The sequence below is a fragment of the Pantherophis guttatus genome, chromosome 4 (assembly GCF_059756535.1).
Source record: "Pantherophis guttatus breed Tessera chromosome 4, ASM5975653v1, whole genome shotgun sequence".
In the NCBI taxonomy this organism is placed as follows: domain Eukaryota; kingdom Metazoa; phylum Chordata; class Lepidosauria; order Squamata; family Colubridae; genus Pantherophis; species Pantherophis guttatus.
The window spans coordinates 2,580,918-2,597,417 of record NC_142066.1 but is presented as its reverse complement, the minus strand read 5'-3'; the positions used below and the strand labels follow the sequence as shown (position 1 = coordinate 2,597,417).

General features: G+C 47.3%; 3 protein-coding genes and 1 long non-coding RNA gene across 4 annotated transcripts in view; 2 read left to right on the top strand and 2 right to left on the bottom strand.

Annotated features, from left to right (window-relative positions):
• CHD3 (chromodomain helicase DNA binding protein 3) overlaps positions 1 to 1,320 on the bottom strand; it is a 120,946-nt gene extending 119,626 nt beyond the window's left edge. Inside the window, exon 1 of the mRNA XM_087891632.1 lies at positions 1 to 1,320. Coding sequence (XP_087747758.1) covers positions 1 to 319 — 319 coding nt within the window. The 5' untranslated portion in view covers positions 320 to 1,320.
• A 1,095-nt stretch (positions 1,321 to 2,415) lies between these two features.
• On the top strand, positions 2,416 to 3,292 carry LOC117671244 (uncharacterized). The gene is made up of 2 exons (XR_004592802.3): positions 2,416 to 2,518; positions 3,229 to 3,292. It is a non-coding gene; the product is annotated as an uncharacterized LOC117671244 (long non-coding RNA).
• A 5,029-nt stretch (positions 3,293 to 8,321) lies between these two features.
• On the bottom strand, positions 8,322 to 11,776 carry CYB5D1 (cytochrome b5 domain containing 1). Its single transcript, XM_034427065.2, has 4 exons — positions 11,514 to 11,776; positions 10,946 to 11,022; positions 10,151 to 10,369; positions 8,322 to 9,259 (listed from the first exon to the last, which is right to left on the bottom strand). The coding sequence occupies exons 1-4, from the start codon at positions 11,641 to 11,643 to the stop codon at positions 9,029 to 9,031; spliced, it is 657 nt and encodes a 218-aa protein (XP_034282956.1). The 5' UTR covers positions 11,644 to 11,776; the 3' UTR covers positions 8,322 to 9,028.
• A 27-nt stretch (positions 11,777 to 11,803) lies between these two features.
• Positions 11,804 to 15,619, top strand: NAA38 (N-alpha-acetyltransferase 38, NatC auxiliary subunit). The gene is made up of 3 exons (XM_034427069.3): positions 11,804 to 11,963; positions 13,549 to 13,732; positions 15,241 to 15,619. Exons 1-3 carry the CDS (start codon positions 11,859 to 11,861, stop codon positions 15,351 to 15,353), a joined length of 402 nt encoding a protein of 133 aa, XP_034282960.2. The 5' UTR covers positions 11,804 to 11,858; the 3' UTR covers positions 15,354 to 15,619.
• Positions 15,620 to 16,500: the final 881 nt, after the last annotated feature.

Here is a 16,500-nt window from a genome sequence, read left to right as displayed (position 1 = left end):
CTGGCGGCGCCTGGGTCCCTCCGGCGGCCGGCGTGGAGGAGGAGGAGGAGGCGGCGGCGGCGGGGGTCAGCGGGGCAGCCTCCGCCTGCGCTGAGGCGACGGCGGCGGCGGCTGCTGCTGAGGCGGCGACGGCGGGCGGGAAGATGTCGCCCGGGCTGTCGTTCCTGACGACGACGGCGGCGGCTTCTTCTTCTTCGTCGTCTTCTTCCTCCTCCTCCTCCTCTTCCTCCTCCTCCTCTTCTTCGTCTTCCTCCCCCTCCGGCTCGGACACCACCATCTCCTCCTCCTCTTCCTCGTCCTCCCTCAGAGGGGAAGCCATGGTGGTGGTGGTGGTGCCGGAGGAGGGGGTGGCCGATGGGTGGGGGAACACCGGAGCCGAGCCGCCGAGCGGGCGGGCTAGGCGGGCGGGGTGGGGGCGGCGGCGGCGGCCCCCCTTCCCCGCCTCTCGCGCTCCCTTCCCTCCCCTCAAAAACGACCCCCCCTCAAACCATCCCTCCCCCCCAAAATCGCCCCAAAAATGGGGGCGGTGGGCGTGTGGGGGATGTTTGGGGAGGGGGCCGCGAGGAGAAGTCCCATGCGATGGCCGGGACTCTTCTTCTTCTTCTTCTTTCCCTCACAACTTTTCTTCTTCTTCTTCTTCTTCTTCCTTTGCAAGGTTTCTTCCTCAGACGACGACCTCCCCTCAAAAGAAAAAAAAATAAATTTTAAAAAAATGGGGGGTGAGGGGGAAAATTAAAAAAAAAAGATTAGGTGTCTCTCAGTTCTGAGGTGGGGAGTTGAGGATCATATTTTGCCACCCGAGCAAAAAAAAAAAAAAAAGCAACAAAAATGGCCGCCTCTTAAATTATATTTTTTTTAAAAAGCGAGGCCCCCCCCGCGAGGTTTTAAGAAAAAAAGATAAATGGGGTGCCCCCCATGGAAGAGAGAAAAAAAAAGGAAGAAGGGGGAGGGGAAAAAATATTTACCCAAAATGGCTGGCTTAATTTTAACCCCCTCTTCCTTAAAAGCTTCCAAAAAAAAAAAAGAGAGAGAAAGATGCCCCCCCTTCCTTTCCAAAAATAATAAAAAAAAATGCAATCAGAATCAGCTCCAATTTTTTTTAAAAAAAAGGCAAAAAAAAAAAATTAGCCAAGAAAAGAAAAGAAGAAAAAAAAAGAAAGGATAATCAGGATCAAGGCAGGCTTTTTTTTTTTCCTCTTCCCCTCTTCTTGCTGTGGTGATATTTTCTTTTCAATCGCCCAAGATCTGTGGTCATGAACAATATTTAGACATTCCTGGCACTGGGGGGAACCTGACAAGATTTCTGCATAAAACAAAGATGGCTGCTCTAAATTATTTCTTTCTTTTTTTTTTCCTCCTCTCCTTAGGCTCTCCCCCCCCACCTCCCTCAATAAAAATATTTTTTACTGGGAGGGGGAAGAGAGAGAGAGAAAAGGTTGGATTAATCAGTACTCATGCTCAGTTATGACATCAGCATAAAATTGTTAAAGGTTAACTAGTTCCATACTAGTCAGACCCACGACTTTGGTGTGTGCTTATGGTTGCTTTACTAGCACAAGAGGGGGGGGAGAATAGGGGTGTTTTATTTCCTCCCCCCCTTTTTTCTCTCTCTCTCTCTAACTTTAAATACTTCAGAAGGGAGTGGCTTATTTTTCTCCTTTTCCTCTAGGGCAAGAAAGGAAGAAGAGAAGGAGAAAAAAAACCCTCCCTGATTACTGCAATTCATTAAAAGATTTTTTTTTTTTTGGTCCACATTCACAAAGGAGATTTTATTGCTTTCCCAGATGAGATTCTTTTGATACAGGCAGGCAGACACAAATATGCATGCATATGATTTTGGCCAGGTTTTGCATTTAAAAGAAGCTATATTAGATTTAATAAAATATGAAAGCTAGGTTCTGGCTACTCTTAAGTGTGTTAGATTTGCCCCACAGGAATAAATTATAAGGCATAATTAAATTAATGTGATAGAATACTACAAAGTGTTTTTTTTCGCCATCACCAAACTGACAGGGATTTGGGGGTGATCATGACACAATCCAGTAGGGAGATCGATGCACTTAAATTATTGCGTGTGACCTCAAGAGAGTCTAAAATTAAGCTATGTACTTTTGCCTCTGAGGTAAGGTTTCCCCACCCCAAAAAAGCACCTTGTTTCTGATGCATTCCTTGTTAGGACTGTTTTGTAATATTGTTCCATTATGGCTGAAAACCGTTTGCCCTATTTTTATAGCAGGGGAAAGAACTAAAACCCATACAATTAAAATAGAGAGAAAATGAATTAACAATAGGAACAAAGCATCATTGTTACTGTCGATAGAGTTTAAAACGCCTTTTACATCTTTCTCTTTACCTGCTAACAGACACATCTATGATAAGAATCTACCCGCCAACCTACCAAGAAACTTGTAAAGGGCCTACATCTCTTCCTGTCTGGCTCTTAGATTGTAGCGAATGGAAAGTCTCCTGCATATCTGAGAATTACAGAATCAGATTTGCCCTGGGCCACTGCGTATAAGTAAGTACCATCCCCACAAAGGAAAACGGAAGGAACAGGGCCCTAAGTCTCTAGTGGCACCGCTGCTGCACACTACCAGATAAACAAATCTCAAGGGGACTGCGACCTTACCATGTTCCTGAAAAGAAAATAAAGCCATTGACCAACTCTTCCCCACCCACTGGAATTTATTTCTGAGTAAACCCTGAACTGTAAAGCATCTTCAGTGGGCAAGCTTTGGGTCAACCTTGTATTCTGAGTGAAATGTGGCTAGGGGTCTGATCCTGGCAAACGTGCCATCTTAAATGAATAGGCCCATCTCTGTGTAACAGAAACCTGCTATAAATTCAAGTATACTTGTGGAGCACAAACAGTACAAACTTTGCTATGTTCTCCCTACTTGAATTTGTTTCACGCTGTCATTTTAAAACTTAAGTGTGAGTTAACTTTCCTGTGTTCTATAGTATTTCAGAAAGGCAAAATTCAAATTATTTTACGGCTGGGTCCACGTGTCGCTTTCAATGATAGGTCAGTTGGCCACATTTTAGCTTGACATGTATTAATCGAGCCCCCTCTGATTAGTTTGCTATACCAACCCAGAAAATCAGACTGATTGAGTAAACCAGGGCAAGCCTATATTGCACAAACACAGCCGAGTGATTCTACTATTATAAGCATCAGGTTTCTGTGAGGTGCCCATTGGTGTTAATGTTTAAAATCTGCTTTAATAGCTTTTGTCGCAGGGCCCCTTCTCCAAGCCTCTCTGGTTCTTGGACTCCAACTAGAAAAAGAAAATATTCCGAACCCTGAAGGGCTCGACGCTGGATAGAGATCTTACAGAACAATCGTCTACAAGCACAATGTTCCTTCACTCAGGGTAATCCCATTTAAAATGGTGAGTCTTAGAATAATAAATCTGGAAACAATGAGGCTTATTCAAAGTATTCCAACTTTATTGAAACCGGACCACAGAGCAAGAGTCCTGTTTCAACACACAGTGTATTTTGTAGTGTGTTGGATGCGGTGGCAAAAATTTACTCCAAATTTACTTTTGGGGACTGCATCTGCAGATTTTCTCCGTCTGCAATTTTCTAAAAGTACAAAATGAGGCCAAATAGCCCAGGAAAGAAAACCTTGCCGGTATCAGTACAGCTTTTTTATATGCATATATATTTAAATTCCTGCCATATCACCCTTCATAATATCCAGAAATGACACTAGGAAGCGATGATGGGACCCTCGCTTCAGTTGATTGGCTGGGATGGGAAGAGCCTCTTTATGGGACCAGAAAGGAGGACCGTGTAAATATTACAGTGCACCTTTTCTTGTCTCTTTTTACGACTCTTCCAAGCTCAGTCTAAGCTTTCTCCCCCCTGTAGACCAGTTATAAATGTCCACAGAGGAGTAACTGTGCCTGCAGGAGACACCGTTTGCCAAATGAATGTTATCCCCCGTGTGGCTTTTACATTTAACGCAACACCCTCTGAAGCCCTCCAGGAGCCAGTGGGCGCCAATCCCATTCATTCATGTTGAAACATTTCCCTGGCAATGCTGGAAGCCAGTGCTCCACAAGAGCATTTGAGGTTTCACGCTATCAAAGTCTTTGACTGAGAAATGTGCTTTCTAGTGTGCGTACCATCACTCCCCTTCCTAATGGAAGGAGGGAGCCTGAATCGGCACAGCAGCATCTGAATTTGAGGTTTCACCAGCTCTGAGCTTCATCTCGCCCATCGGTTAACGCCACAAAGTCTATAAACGTAATTCTCTGAACCTGGCCCCAAGTCCTTCGGTCCTCCCTGTCCAAGGCGAGAGACGGGAAGGGGGAAAACGTCCTTCTCCGCACGCCCATCTTTGGAGTTTCTTCGCAAGGTCCAAAATGCCAGGAATCCCATCAAGGGATGCGGGGCTTGGTCTTTATTTCACCCGTTTATCCCCAGCACGCTGCCCCTTGGCTGGCTTTCAAAAGGGCCCGAAGATGTGGCCCTCTTCACATCGTAGGCCTGCCCTTCCCTTCCCTTCAGGGAACGGCTGCTGTCCTGCTGTGCGTGTTTGGCGGCTTAAAGGTCTTCCCCTGGCGATTGCTCAAGCACGCAACTGAGAACCTGGAGGAATGGGAGACGTGGGTGCAAAAGATCAAACGGAGAGCAGCCTCTTGTCACAAATCCATCTCGTGAGGTCAGCCACCTCCTGCCAGAGTTTAGCCTCCAGGTCCAGACCTCTCGGCCCGATCCTTGAAAACCTGCCACAACTTTCCAGCTGCTTGTGAAGGTTGGATGTTAAGTGGGCTAAACGTTCCCACCAAGCCTTCCGCAGCCGGTGATTCCAGGTCACGCTTTCCAAGGGCCCACTTGGCTTAGCAGCTCTGTTGGAGGAGCTGCCTCTACCACAACCCCGTAGACCTTGTCCGGCTTAATCTGCCTGTACAATTGCCTCTGAAATACCCGAGCAATTCCTGATCCCTCAATGGCCACTGCCAGCGGCCTCCTTAAGCCCAGGCGCTCTGCGGTTATAAAGCAGCTGGTAAAAATATCAGACTTTCTTCCTGTAACAAACTTCTTGGCCGAACCATTTTCCTAGTTTAGCTGATTAGTTTACTAGGCATAGAAATAGCGACGTACTTTTCTTATAACAGGAATGTTAGTTATTTAATAATAATGATGATGACAAAAACTGCTACAGAGTGCAATCCTTTTGGAAGACCTGTGTTTCCCCCCGCGGAGCAAAAGGCCAGAAGTGGGGGTGGGGGTGAGGGGTGGGCAGGGGGAGGAAAAGGAGCAAGCCACAGCCAAGGCTTCTCTTCTGCAAAGCAGCTGTCAGATGGAAGAGAGAGTTTGCTAGGGTTAAAGGCAGGAGCAGGTGGGAGGAGAGGCAGCCCAGCACTGGAAGGAAGAGAAAAGCAGGTCGGAAGCTTTCTTAGGAGGGGTGATGGTTGCCTTCCCTCCCCCCCCCCCACCCCATACACACAAAAGATGGGAGTCTGGAGGATGGATGGCAACAATCCCATCTGTTCTCGGTACAAGTGAAAATCTCCCTGGGGGTGATGGGGCTTGCCAGAACTGTAGATAATATTTGACCTTCAAGTCTCATTTCACAACCCACACTTAGGATTTCTCTTCCCCCCCCCCTCCACCTCCTCTCCCCCCCCCTTTCCCTCTAACAGCTGTCACAGACAGGAGCCGAACAAGGAGGGAGAAAAAAGGACAGCTGGCCTGATGTTGCCACAGCCTTACTAGCATTATGTGGAAAAGGACCCATGCCCACCCGTGTCTCTCTCTCTCTCTCTCTCTCTCTCTCTCTCTCTCTCTCTCTCTCTCTCTCTCTCTCTCTCTCTCTCTCTCCCCCTCCCTCCCTCCCTCCCTCCCTCCCTCCCTCCCTCTCTCCCTCCCGCCCTCCCTGCCCTGACTGGGGGAGGGAGCAGACCCAGAGGGCAGAGACAGAGGCCTTGTTCCCGGGCGGCTGCCAAGGTTGACCTGAGAAGGGAACAGAAGCCTTCTTCTGTCACCGCCTTCTGCCAAGTCAGATTAAGAGCAGACCTTCCAGGTCAAGGTCTGTAGGGTGCCCCCCCCCACCTCCATTGTTAAAGTCACAGGAGTAGAATATTCCTTCTTTGGAGTCATAGATTAAGTTTCCCCTACGCTCTGTGCACATCCACCCCAGATGGGACTTTGGCGATCTCTTAGCAGATCCCTCTTCTCTATGCCTCCTCCCCCCCCCCCAAAAAAAACCACAAATCAGCCTACAGTTTTCTCTAGGAACCAAATCAATCACGGCCCCTGCTGGACTGGTTTTTGGATCAAGAGCTGACAGGAAGTGGATTGGGAAACAAACTAGAGTGCCCTCGCGAGCGGCTAGTAGAGCAGAAGGTCAACCCTGGAAGACCTCCAGACCAGCAACTCATTTGCTTTGCAAACTGAAACACGTGTTCCCCCCACCCCACCCCAGGTGGGCAGTCGTGTATGCGCGATACCACCCAGCGCTGGCTCACTCTGCGTTTCTACCCCCACCCCTGTAAACAGCAGGCTCAGAAAGCAAGATGGACACAGAGGCGGAAGGCAGACCCTAGCGGGATACACCAGCCACCACAGATCACACTCCTGCAATTAGCACACTTGGACACTTACAGAGGAGGGTTAAACTCCCGGATCCCCAAAGGGCCGATTTAATCCTTGAGTCTTTTCTGCTCTCTTACAGTGGCTGTCCCTCCACGGAAATTCCCCGCCTCGTGGGACTGTGCATCTGAGCCTTGGATCTCAAGAGCTCCTCGAGGCCTCTCTCCGATGACCATCCTCTAAGCCAGGGATGGGCAAGTATGGCCCTTTGCCAACCTAGCTGCCTGCCTCCCTCAGGAATTCTGGGAGTTGAGGTCCACAGGTCGTAAAGGGGCCGTGGCGGCCCACCCTTGCTCTAACCTCTGGAACAGCAGAAGCACCCAGACACGTCTTGCAGGAGCCGCTGTTTTAAAACACGAGAGCGCCGATACAGACAACCCAAGCCACAGAATGCCTTCCTTAACAGAAGCTGCATCTCGGGATCACTATGGGCTAGAAACTCTTCTAGTGCGGTTGTTTTAACCTCTATTTTAAATGCAGAATTATCACAGGTAGTCCTTGACTTAAGTGATCATTTGAGGTTACGACAATACTGAAAATAGCGACCATTATGACCCTCTTAAAGACTGAACGACTCTTGCAGCATCCCCATGGTCACTTTGAGCAAAATTCGAATGCTCGGCAACTGACTCATATTTATGATGGCTGCAGTGTCCTGGGGACAAGCGAGTACCTTTTGCAACCTTCTGACAAGCAAAGTCCACGGGGGAGCCGGATGCACTTATCATGTTCCTATTTTTAACAAGTGCAGTGATTCACTTAACAACAGTGGCCAGGAAAGTCGTGACATGGGGCAAAACTTACTTAACTGTCTTGTTTGGTGAGATCAATTTTGGACTCCATTGTATTTGTATGTATGTATGTATATATATTTATATATATTTATATTTATATATATATATTTAAGGAAACACTGGGCTTTTTAAAATGAAGATTTAAATGATGTCTGACATACTGGAGCTGTGAACCCTGGAAACTGATCATAAAAAGCACCACACAATCTATAATGCTTGATGGCAGAAACGGATGATTTACAAACGCTAGAAGGAAGAATCATTGGTTTCCATGCCCCTACCTCCAGAGGAAATGGACGTGGGAAACACCTAGCTTTTCCACAAGCGCACCTGAAACCCCCAAGTTTTTTGTTTTATCTTTCAACTGGTTGCATTTTATGTTTTTTTTTAAAAAAACAATTTCTTTATGTCTTTTAAAGTTTTGATTGGAAGCTGCCCAGGGCTGGCTGAAAAATGGGCAGCTCTGTAAATATTTTAAATAAATAAATAAATGTAAAATATTTTTTCTGTACTCGGGCATACGGCCTCACCTAAGTGATTTTTGTCTTGATTTCCAAACTAAACAAACTAGGTTAATATGGGATAGAAGACCACCAGGAAATACACAGACATCCCAGAAGAAAACAATGACAAACCACTCGTGTACCAGTGCCAAAGACCTCTCTATGCGTCCGTGTTCCCAAATACGCCAACGACCAAGTTTGACTCGGATGCAACTTTGCCATTAAACATATTTTCTTTGGAAATAACCAATTTATGACAAGTTTTGGCTACAATCAATCCTGAACAGAGTTCCTACAAAATCACCCTTGTTAAACAGATTGCAGCAGGCTTACTTCTGAGAAAATAAGCACCCAGAGGATATTTGATACCGATAGTCACATATTTTTTTTCCCCTTAACATCAGAAGTTACGCAATAAAAAGATTTATTGATTTATTGAAGATTTGCTCTATTCATCGTGGGTTTTTTTTTAAAGTAAGGCCGGACAATTATGTCTTCTCACCGCAAACATCTTACGTTTTGCTGTTTTATTTTTATCCCACTTATCTTCCGAGGGGATTTTCATTCCTCCACCTCCAACCACTCCTCCAAACAAGCTTTTGAAACATCTCAAGCAGGCGCAAATACTTGCCGCGAGATTACTTAATTTCCTTCGGGGTAAAGCAGGATGTTCAAGCCAGAGGACCCCAGTTTAAAAGTCAAAATACAAATTTCCGTGGGTCCCTCTCCGGATAAAAGGGCCAGCCCGGGAGCAAAGCTGCTTTCCTAGCTCAAGGCCTGCAGGATAATAATTATTTTTTTAAAACCCATGTGAAGAACGACGGAGCTGCAAAACGGCTGCACCATGAGCCACGACTGACATCTAGTGGCGGTAGCAGTGAGAGCCCAGGTGGACATTCACAAGACCAGGAGATCGTATTTTTAGGGACCCATCACCATCATTTGAGGTGCATCTTCCTTTCCACCAAGTCTTGTTCCTGGAGAGAAAAATGGGTTTGCCCAAGGACCAAGTTTGCTGCCGTCCCTTAAAGATAAGCTCTGTGTCCTGCAGCTGCTGGTGAGAAGAAGGAACACCTAACTGGCCCTTCCAGCTGGAGGGAAATAGGCCCACGACTAGGCAGGTTTCTAGAGCTCAGTGAGGTCATCGTTAAAGTAGAGCAAAATGGCAGTCGTGAAGGCGTCGGCGTCCATGTTGAGCTGGTAGAACTCCTCGTCTTCATCGGGGATGTTGTTGTTCTCAAGGTTCTTGTCCATCTCCAGGCAGACGCCGTGGTATTTCCACGTGTAACTGGCGGCGTGCGCGTTGTAGGGCAGGTAGCGCCTCAAGATCTCCCACATGGTTTCTTCTGAACAGACCTGCAGACAGAGCCACAGTTCTCCACGGGACCCACAGCAGGAGGGCAGGGGACACCCTTGATTCCCCTCCCCCCCCTCTCCCTGGGTTCAAGGTGGGAATGGAACGGAACGGGTCAACTTTGCTTGACTTCCTCGGGGCCTGTGTTCAAGTTGACTCTTTAACCTGGTCTGTAGGTTGAACTGAACGCTCCCCAAACAAGCCCTATACAGACCCTAATCATAGTTAACCCTAAGCACATATGTGGTACAGCTATAAGGTGGGGGGGGTGTTGTTGTTGTTGTTTTCATTTGTTTAATCTTGTCTGGTTCTCAAAGACTGCCCGGACAAATCCCTGCAAGTTTCCTCAGAAGTGGTTTGCCATTGCCTCCTTCCTAGGGTTGGGAGAAAGTGGCCGGCACAAGGTCATAAAGCCAGCTTTCATGCCTAAGGCGGGACTACGAGTCGCCGTCTCCTGTTGATTGGCACAAAGTCACCCAACTGTCTTTCATAGCTGGCAGGACTACAACTCATCATCTCCTAGAGATCGGCCCAAAGTCACAAAGCCAGCTTTCATGCTCAAGGCAGGACTAGAACTCACCATCTCCTGGTGATCGGCCCAAAGTCACCCAGCCGGCTTTCCTGCCCAAGGCAGGACTAGAACTCACCATCTCCTGGTGATCGGCCCAAAGTCACCCAGCCGGCTTTCATGCCTAAAGGCAGGACTAGAATTCCCCCTCTCCTGGTTCCTAGCCCATTGCCTTCACGACCACACCAAACGGACTCTCACCCAATTTCCAGCCTAAACCTAACAACCGCCCAGCTCAAGCCTGTTGTGTTAATACACCCGCAAGTCGCCCAGGGAAGAAGATGGTCTTGGGGGCCAGGCAAAGGCTGGGGAGGATGGGACTCACCTCGAGGGTCTGCTCCTGAGAAGTCAGAGTGTTGATGATCCGAATGTGCCGGGTTTTCGCAGACAAGATGCCGATTTCGTAGATGGGGTTTTTCCACCAGGGCACCCCAAAATCATTGGCCCAGTCCGAGCGAGGGAGAGGCGGCGGGATGTGCACAAACCGGCCCTGGGGTGTGTAGTACTTGAGGCAGCCCGTGAGGGGATCGATGTGTGTCTGAATCTGCAAGGAACGGGCACAGGGTGGAAAGCCCAGATTCAACCACCATCTAACAAGGATGGTTCCCACCAATCAGGCCACCCTACGAAGGGCTCCCCATTTAACAGCAATCTTTTCTCGTCAAAGGAAGAGGCCTTTTTCTTCATTCCTAAGTCTCCAAAGATGAACTCTTTCAAACATTAGGATCAGAAAATCTCGAAGTCTGAGCAAAAAAAAAGAAACAGGCCCTGTGGAACGCAGGCGGTCCTCAATTTACGACCGTCGCTGAAGCCAGTAACAGAACTAGAATAAATACATCGATACCATGAGCAAAAAGATGGGCCCAAAGGCGCTTTTTCAAAAAAAGGAATAAATAAAATCCAGTTGCCTTTTGAAAAAAGCAACCTTGACCTGGATGAGGGGAGAATCTCCGTATACATGAGGGCTGGAGAGCAGAGAGCAAGCTCCTTTTTTCAGATCCCATTGTAGCCGATCATTTAAGTGACGGGTCGTAAGGCGAGGACTCCCTGCGGGCATTCCCCACCTGCCCAACTCCCTGGGTTTATTCAGAAGCCTTGCCCGGCCTCTCCGGACACTCACGTCTCTGGTCCTGGGGTTGAACCAGTGGCTGATGTCTTTCCCTGCCACTTCCAGGAGGGGCTTCATGAGGAGGTCCCCTGCGCAGAGAGAGAAGCCAGGATCCGCATTAGAGCCACTCCGTATCTAAGGGACCCCCAGGAGCATCCAGAGTCTCAGGGGGGTCAAAAGAGTCAACATGGCGGCCACCACCACACAACAGGAATGTGGAAAGAGCTGTCCGTCAATTCTGCCCTTTTTATGATTGATTTTAGCTGGATTGTTACTTTGTTTTTTTTAAAGTTTTGTCGGGGGACGATGGTCCTATGCTTCTGGGGCAATGCAAGTTCATGACTGCATGGGGGAGGCCGCCATCTTGACTTTTTTGACCTCCCCAGAGCTATGAAAGCCTTGGATTTGCCCCCAACCAGCTCCTTTCTTCTCTTACTCCCGCCTCGGATAACCCGCAAGGTCGCCTTCCTCTTCCTCCTCCTCCTCCCCCCCCCCGTTCAGGTAGACTGCCTCTCCACCTGGAGGCTCCGCTTGGGAGAGCCCTGCCCCCGAAACTCCGCCCCTTCCCCCCCGCCCTTACCCCTGTACTCTTCGGACAGGGGGCTGAGGTCGTAGACCCGCCCCAGATAGGAGACCCAGAGGTCCCACGGCCGGTTGTGCACCGTCACCTCCCGCGGCGTGTAGAAACGCGGTCGGAAGGAGCCCTCCATGATCGTCGCCCGGGCGCATGCGCCGCGTCCCTCGCTGCCCTTGGCAACGCGCCGCCGCAAGGCCCCACGGGAATCGCAGGCTCGCTCTCTCGCTCCCCCCAGTGGGCGGTGCCGAAGAAGCCGGACGTCGCGTGCGTGCGGGTGCGTGCGTGCTTTGCGTGCGTAACGCCTCCAGGGCCGCAGGGCCTTGTGGGAAAGGTAGTTCCCTCGGCAAGATGGCGGCCCCGCCGGTCCAAGAGCCGATGCTGAGGCAACCGCCGCCGCCTCCGCTTCCTCGGGAGTCGGACGAAAACGGCTGCGGAAACAGCAGCGCCCCCGAGGTGAGGGAAGGACCGGGCGGAGGTGCGGGGATACATACAGGAGCCTTCCCCTTCGAGGGCAGCGCTGGGGGACTTGATGGGGGACTACAAAGTCCATCCTGCTCAGCTGGGAAGAGGAAACTCTGGCCCCTCAATAATACTTTTAATATTATTATATGTGTCTCCGTATAATAGCTTAATATAATTAAAATTTTATTTATAGTTAATATACATTATATCAACTATAGATTTAGACTGTCTAAATAAATGTCTGTTATGGTTTATATATATATATATATATATATATATATATATATATATATATATATATATATATATATATATATATATATATATATATATATATATTGCTATTAAATAGTTATAATGTTATACAGACGCACACAAAATGATGTACACATTATTATATTATACGATAATACAGGCAGTCCTTGACTTACGACCGCAGTAGAGCCCAAGACTTCCGTTGCTAAGTGAGACAGTTGTTATATAACAGGTTAATACAATTTTTAAAAATTTAATTAGAGTTAATATAGGTTAACTATAGTATATTAAATGTCTACTATGGTTAATATATATTATTGTATTAAATAGTTATATATATATATATATATATATATATGTGTATGTAATGTATATATATAAAAAAACTTCAATACAATTATGTATGTATGTGAATAGAACAGAACAGAACAGAATAAATAGAGAATAGAAGAGCATAGAGAAGAGAAAAGAATAAATAGAAAATAGAACAAAGAATAGAATAGAATACAACAAAATAAATAGAGAATAAAACAGAATAAATAGAGAATAGAATAGAACAGAATATAGAATAGAATATAGAATAGAATACAACAGAATACAACAGAATAAAATAAATAGATAACAGAATAGAGAAGAGAAGAATAAAATAGAACAGAATAAAATAAATAGATAATAGAATAGAGAAGAGAAGAATAAAATAGAATAGAACAGAATAAATAGAGAATAGAATAGAATAAATAGAGAATAGAATAGAATAGAATAGAACAGAATAAATAGAGAATAGAACAGAATATAGAATAGAATATAGAATAGAATACAACAGAATACAACAGAATAAAATAAATAGATAACAATAGAATAGAATAGAGAAGAGAAGAGAAAAATAAAATAGAACAGAATAAATAGAGAATAGAATAGAATAAATAGAGAATAGAATAGAACAGAACAGAACAGAATAAATAGAGAATAGAATAGAACAGAACAGAACAGAATAAATAGAGAATAGAATAGAATAGAACAGAACAGAACAGAACAGAACAGAATAGAATTTTATTGGCCGTGTGATTGGACACACAATCAAACGACTCAGGGTGGCTTGATGACACCCAGAGTCGTTCAATAGTGAGATGGGCAGCCTATAAATGTAATAAACGAATAAATAAGATTTCGGCATGAAGTGGCCAAGTGGGTAGCAAAAGAAAACCAAAAAATACTTTATTTTGTCATTAACACATCTGGGCATTGTCTTCCCATCAAATGCCTGATAATAATGTAAAAAAAAAAAAAAAGCTGCTCTCCTGAACTTGGATGTTTCTGGCAGGACCCGGTTGAAGAAACGGCTGACTCGCCTTACCTGCGCGCACGTCGCAAGCTGGAGAACCTCCTGAACAAGAGCCTGCGGATTCGCATGACGGACGGACGGACCCTGGTGGGCTGTTTCTTGTGCACTGACCGGGACTGCAACGTCATCCTGGGTTCTGCCCAAGAATACCTGAAACCCACTGGTGAGTCCCACCCCCCCACTGCCCCCCACCCATCCAGCCTGGTCTCTGACAACTGCGCCCTTGTTTGTCCCGCTAAAAATGCCCTAGATCTCTTCAAAACTCAAATATTCTCTGAGCTGGGCGGTTTTCTTCCAGACGTTTCATGACCCAACTATGGAACATCATCAGTCTTAGAAGGGAGTAGGGTTTGCAGAGTAGATAGGAGGAGGAGGAGGACTGTAGTGTCCTTGGTGCTCTCTGAGCTTGGTGGTTTTTCTGCAGCTGCTTCATGACCCATCTAGGCAGTATCCTCCGTCCTGGAAAGGAGGGGCATTTGGTCTCTTTTTTTATACAAGTGGTTTGATGAGGATCACCAGCACTGATGATGTTACCTAGTTGGGTCATGAAATGTCTGCAAGAAAACAGCCAACAAGGACCCCACAGTCATCACTGTTCCCCGCGTCCTCCTCTTCTCCTTCGTCTTCCTCCCACCCTTCCCCTCCCCTCTGCAAACCTCCCTCCCTTCTAGCACTGATGACGTAACCAAGTGGGGTCATGAGACGTCTACAAGAAAACCACCAGGTTCAGAAAGCATCAGGAACCCCACAGCCCTCCTCCTCCTCCTCCTCCTCCTCCTCCCTCCTTCTTTTTCTCCACTCCCTTGTAGCACTGGTGATGTTCCTTGGTTGGGTCATGAAATATCTGCAAGAAAACCACCAAGCTCCGAAAGCAACCCCATTCCCTCCTAGCACTGATTCCATCCCCTAGTTGGGTCCTGAGACGCCTGCAAGAAAACCACCCAGCTCAAAAGAGCAGCAGGAACTCCACAGTTCAACCCTGAGCTACAGATAATTCTCTTCTATAGGTATTTCTATGCTGTGGCTCAGGAGTCAGCAACCTGCAGCTCTGGAGCCGCATGTGGCTCTTTCATCCCTCTGCTGCGGCTCCCTGTTGGTCAGCTCCACAATTGATAGGGCTTTCGGTTAGGACCGGTAGAGGAAAAAGAATGCCGCGCTAGGAGGAAACTCTATGGTGGGGGGAACCAGACTTCCGGTTGGCAGAGGAAAAGGGGGAGGAGACTATGATAGGGGAACTGGACTTCCGGTCGGCTCCAGAATTGAACGGGGGGCTTCCGGTGAGGCGCTTTGCGTCTCTTTTGAGTGTTTTAAGGTTGCCGACCCCTGCAGCGTGGCCTGACCGAAAGGCAGAGGATCATGTGGGCAGTATTTCTGGCACGGAGGAGGGGAAGGGAGACCCCCTTTATATTCCCACCAATAAGGAGACCTTCCCCAAAACCAGCCACGATGAGCTAGGTATCTTCAATGGCCCCTCGAAATTCTACACCGGGGGGAGGGGGGGGAAACTCAACCATCAGAACTTCTGGGTTTGTTGGGGAAGTGAAGCAAGGGAGGTTAGGATCATCAGAGCCCCTCTCCTCCTTCAGGATTGTCTCTCTCTCTCTCTCTCTCTCTCTCTCTCTCTCTCTCTCCAACCACCACCAACCCCCCCCCCCCCCCGGTCGCCTTCAGACTCCTTCTCGGCGGGCGAACCCCGAGTCCTGGGCTTAGCCATGGTTCCCGGGCATCACATTATCTCCATCGAAGTCGAGTTGGAGAGCCTGAACTCCTTGCAGTACGTCTGAAAGGGCCCGTCGCTGGAAAGCAGCCGCGTCGTTTTTCCGAGACGTTTTTCGAACACAAGAAGGAGACGGAGAAGATTTTTTTTTAAAAAAATTGAGATTTCTTCCACCGACTTGCTCTTGACAAGGCCCAGGAAGGGCGAAAAACCGCACTCAAAAACTGGTCCCTCCTGCGGCCCTACAACCTGGAGGATTCCCTACCACCCAGGACCTTTGACCCGGAAGGACCTTTGTACCTGCTTGTTATTGGTTAAATCTCGAACTCTGCACCCGTGCTGTGTTTGGCGTGTGTTTGGGCAGGGCCCTGGGGAAACTCAACCCTCTTTCCTTCTGCCGAGGATCGCTTACCCTCATCTTCCCTCTTAGGCAGAATCCAGGAATATCTGCCGGATCTTTCAAGATCGAGTGATCCAAAATGATCAAAATCATTCAAACCTGGCTTAGGTTGCCAGCAGGTTGCCAAGAGTTTGGGAAGGGCGTGGGAAAGGAGGTATGTTAAGCCCCCAAAGAGACAGGCGCCGAATTTCTCAAAAGGAATAAATACCCTTTTACGCTGGAGCAAGGAGAAAACTTCCTTCTTGCTCCTTCCTTATTTCCTGCAGAAAAATCTCCCCGACCTTCTCAGTCTCCAGTTTCCCCCCATCCACCTACCCATTTTGTTTTTAAATTCACCAAATGTTTCCCCCCCCCCCAAAAAAAAATCCTAAAAAAGATGTGGTTTTACTGGTGTTCCCCCTTCTCCTTTAAATCACAATATTTTTTTTAAAAAAAAAGGGTAGGGGGAGAAAGCCCACTCCTCACACTGGCCTGTTGAAGGCAAGGCTGAACCTCCACCAGCTTAAACGTTCAGAAAATGGGCACCTGGAATGTTCCTGGAAAATGAATAGAATAGGGATAGGGATAGGGATAGGGATAGGGATAGGACCAGGACAGGACAGGACAGGACAGAACAGAATTAATAGAGAATAGAGGAAAAGAGAAAAGAGAAGAGAAGAGAATACAGAAAAAAATACAGAAGAGAACAGAATATAGGATGGGATGGAAGAGAAGAGAAGAGAAGAGAGAAAAGAGAAGAGAAGAGAATACAGAAAAAATGAAGAGAACAGAATAGAGAATAGAATATAGGATAGAATAGAATAGAAAAGAGAAT

Coding starts and splice junctions, on each gene's coding strand:
- NAA38 (XM_034427069.3), top strand. CDS start 11,859: ATGGCGGCCCCGCCGGTCCAAGAGCCGATGCTGAGGCAACCGCCGCCG. Junction 11,964..13,548: donor GAAACAGCAGCGCCCCCGAG/GTGAGGGAAGGA, acceptor TGTTTCTGGCAG/GACCCGGTTGAAGAAACGGC. Junction 13,733..15,240: donor AGAATACCTGAAACCCACTG/GTGAGTCCCACC, acceptor GGTCGCCTTCAG/ACTCCTTCTCGGCGGGCGAA.
- CYB5D1 (XM_034427065.2), bottom strand. CDS start 11,643: ATGGAGGGCTCCTTCCGACCGCGTTTCTACACGCCGCGGGAGGTGACG. Junction 10,370..10,945: donor TCAACCCCAGGACCAGAGAC/GTGAGTGTCCGG, acceptor CGTTCCTTGCAG/ATTCAGACACACATCGATCC. Junction 9,260..10,150: donor CTCAGGAGCAGACCCTCGAG/GTGAGTCCCATC, acceptor CTCTGTCTGCAG/GTCTGTTCAGAAGAAACCAT.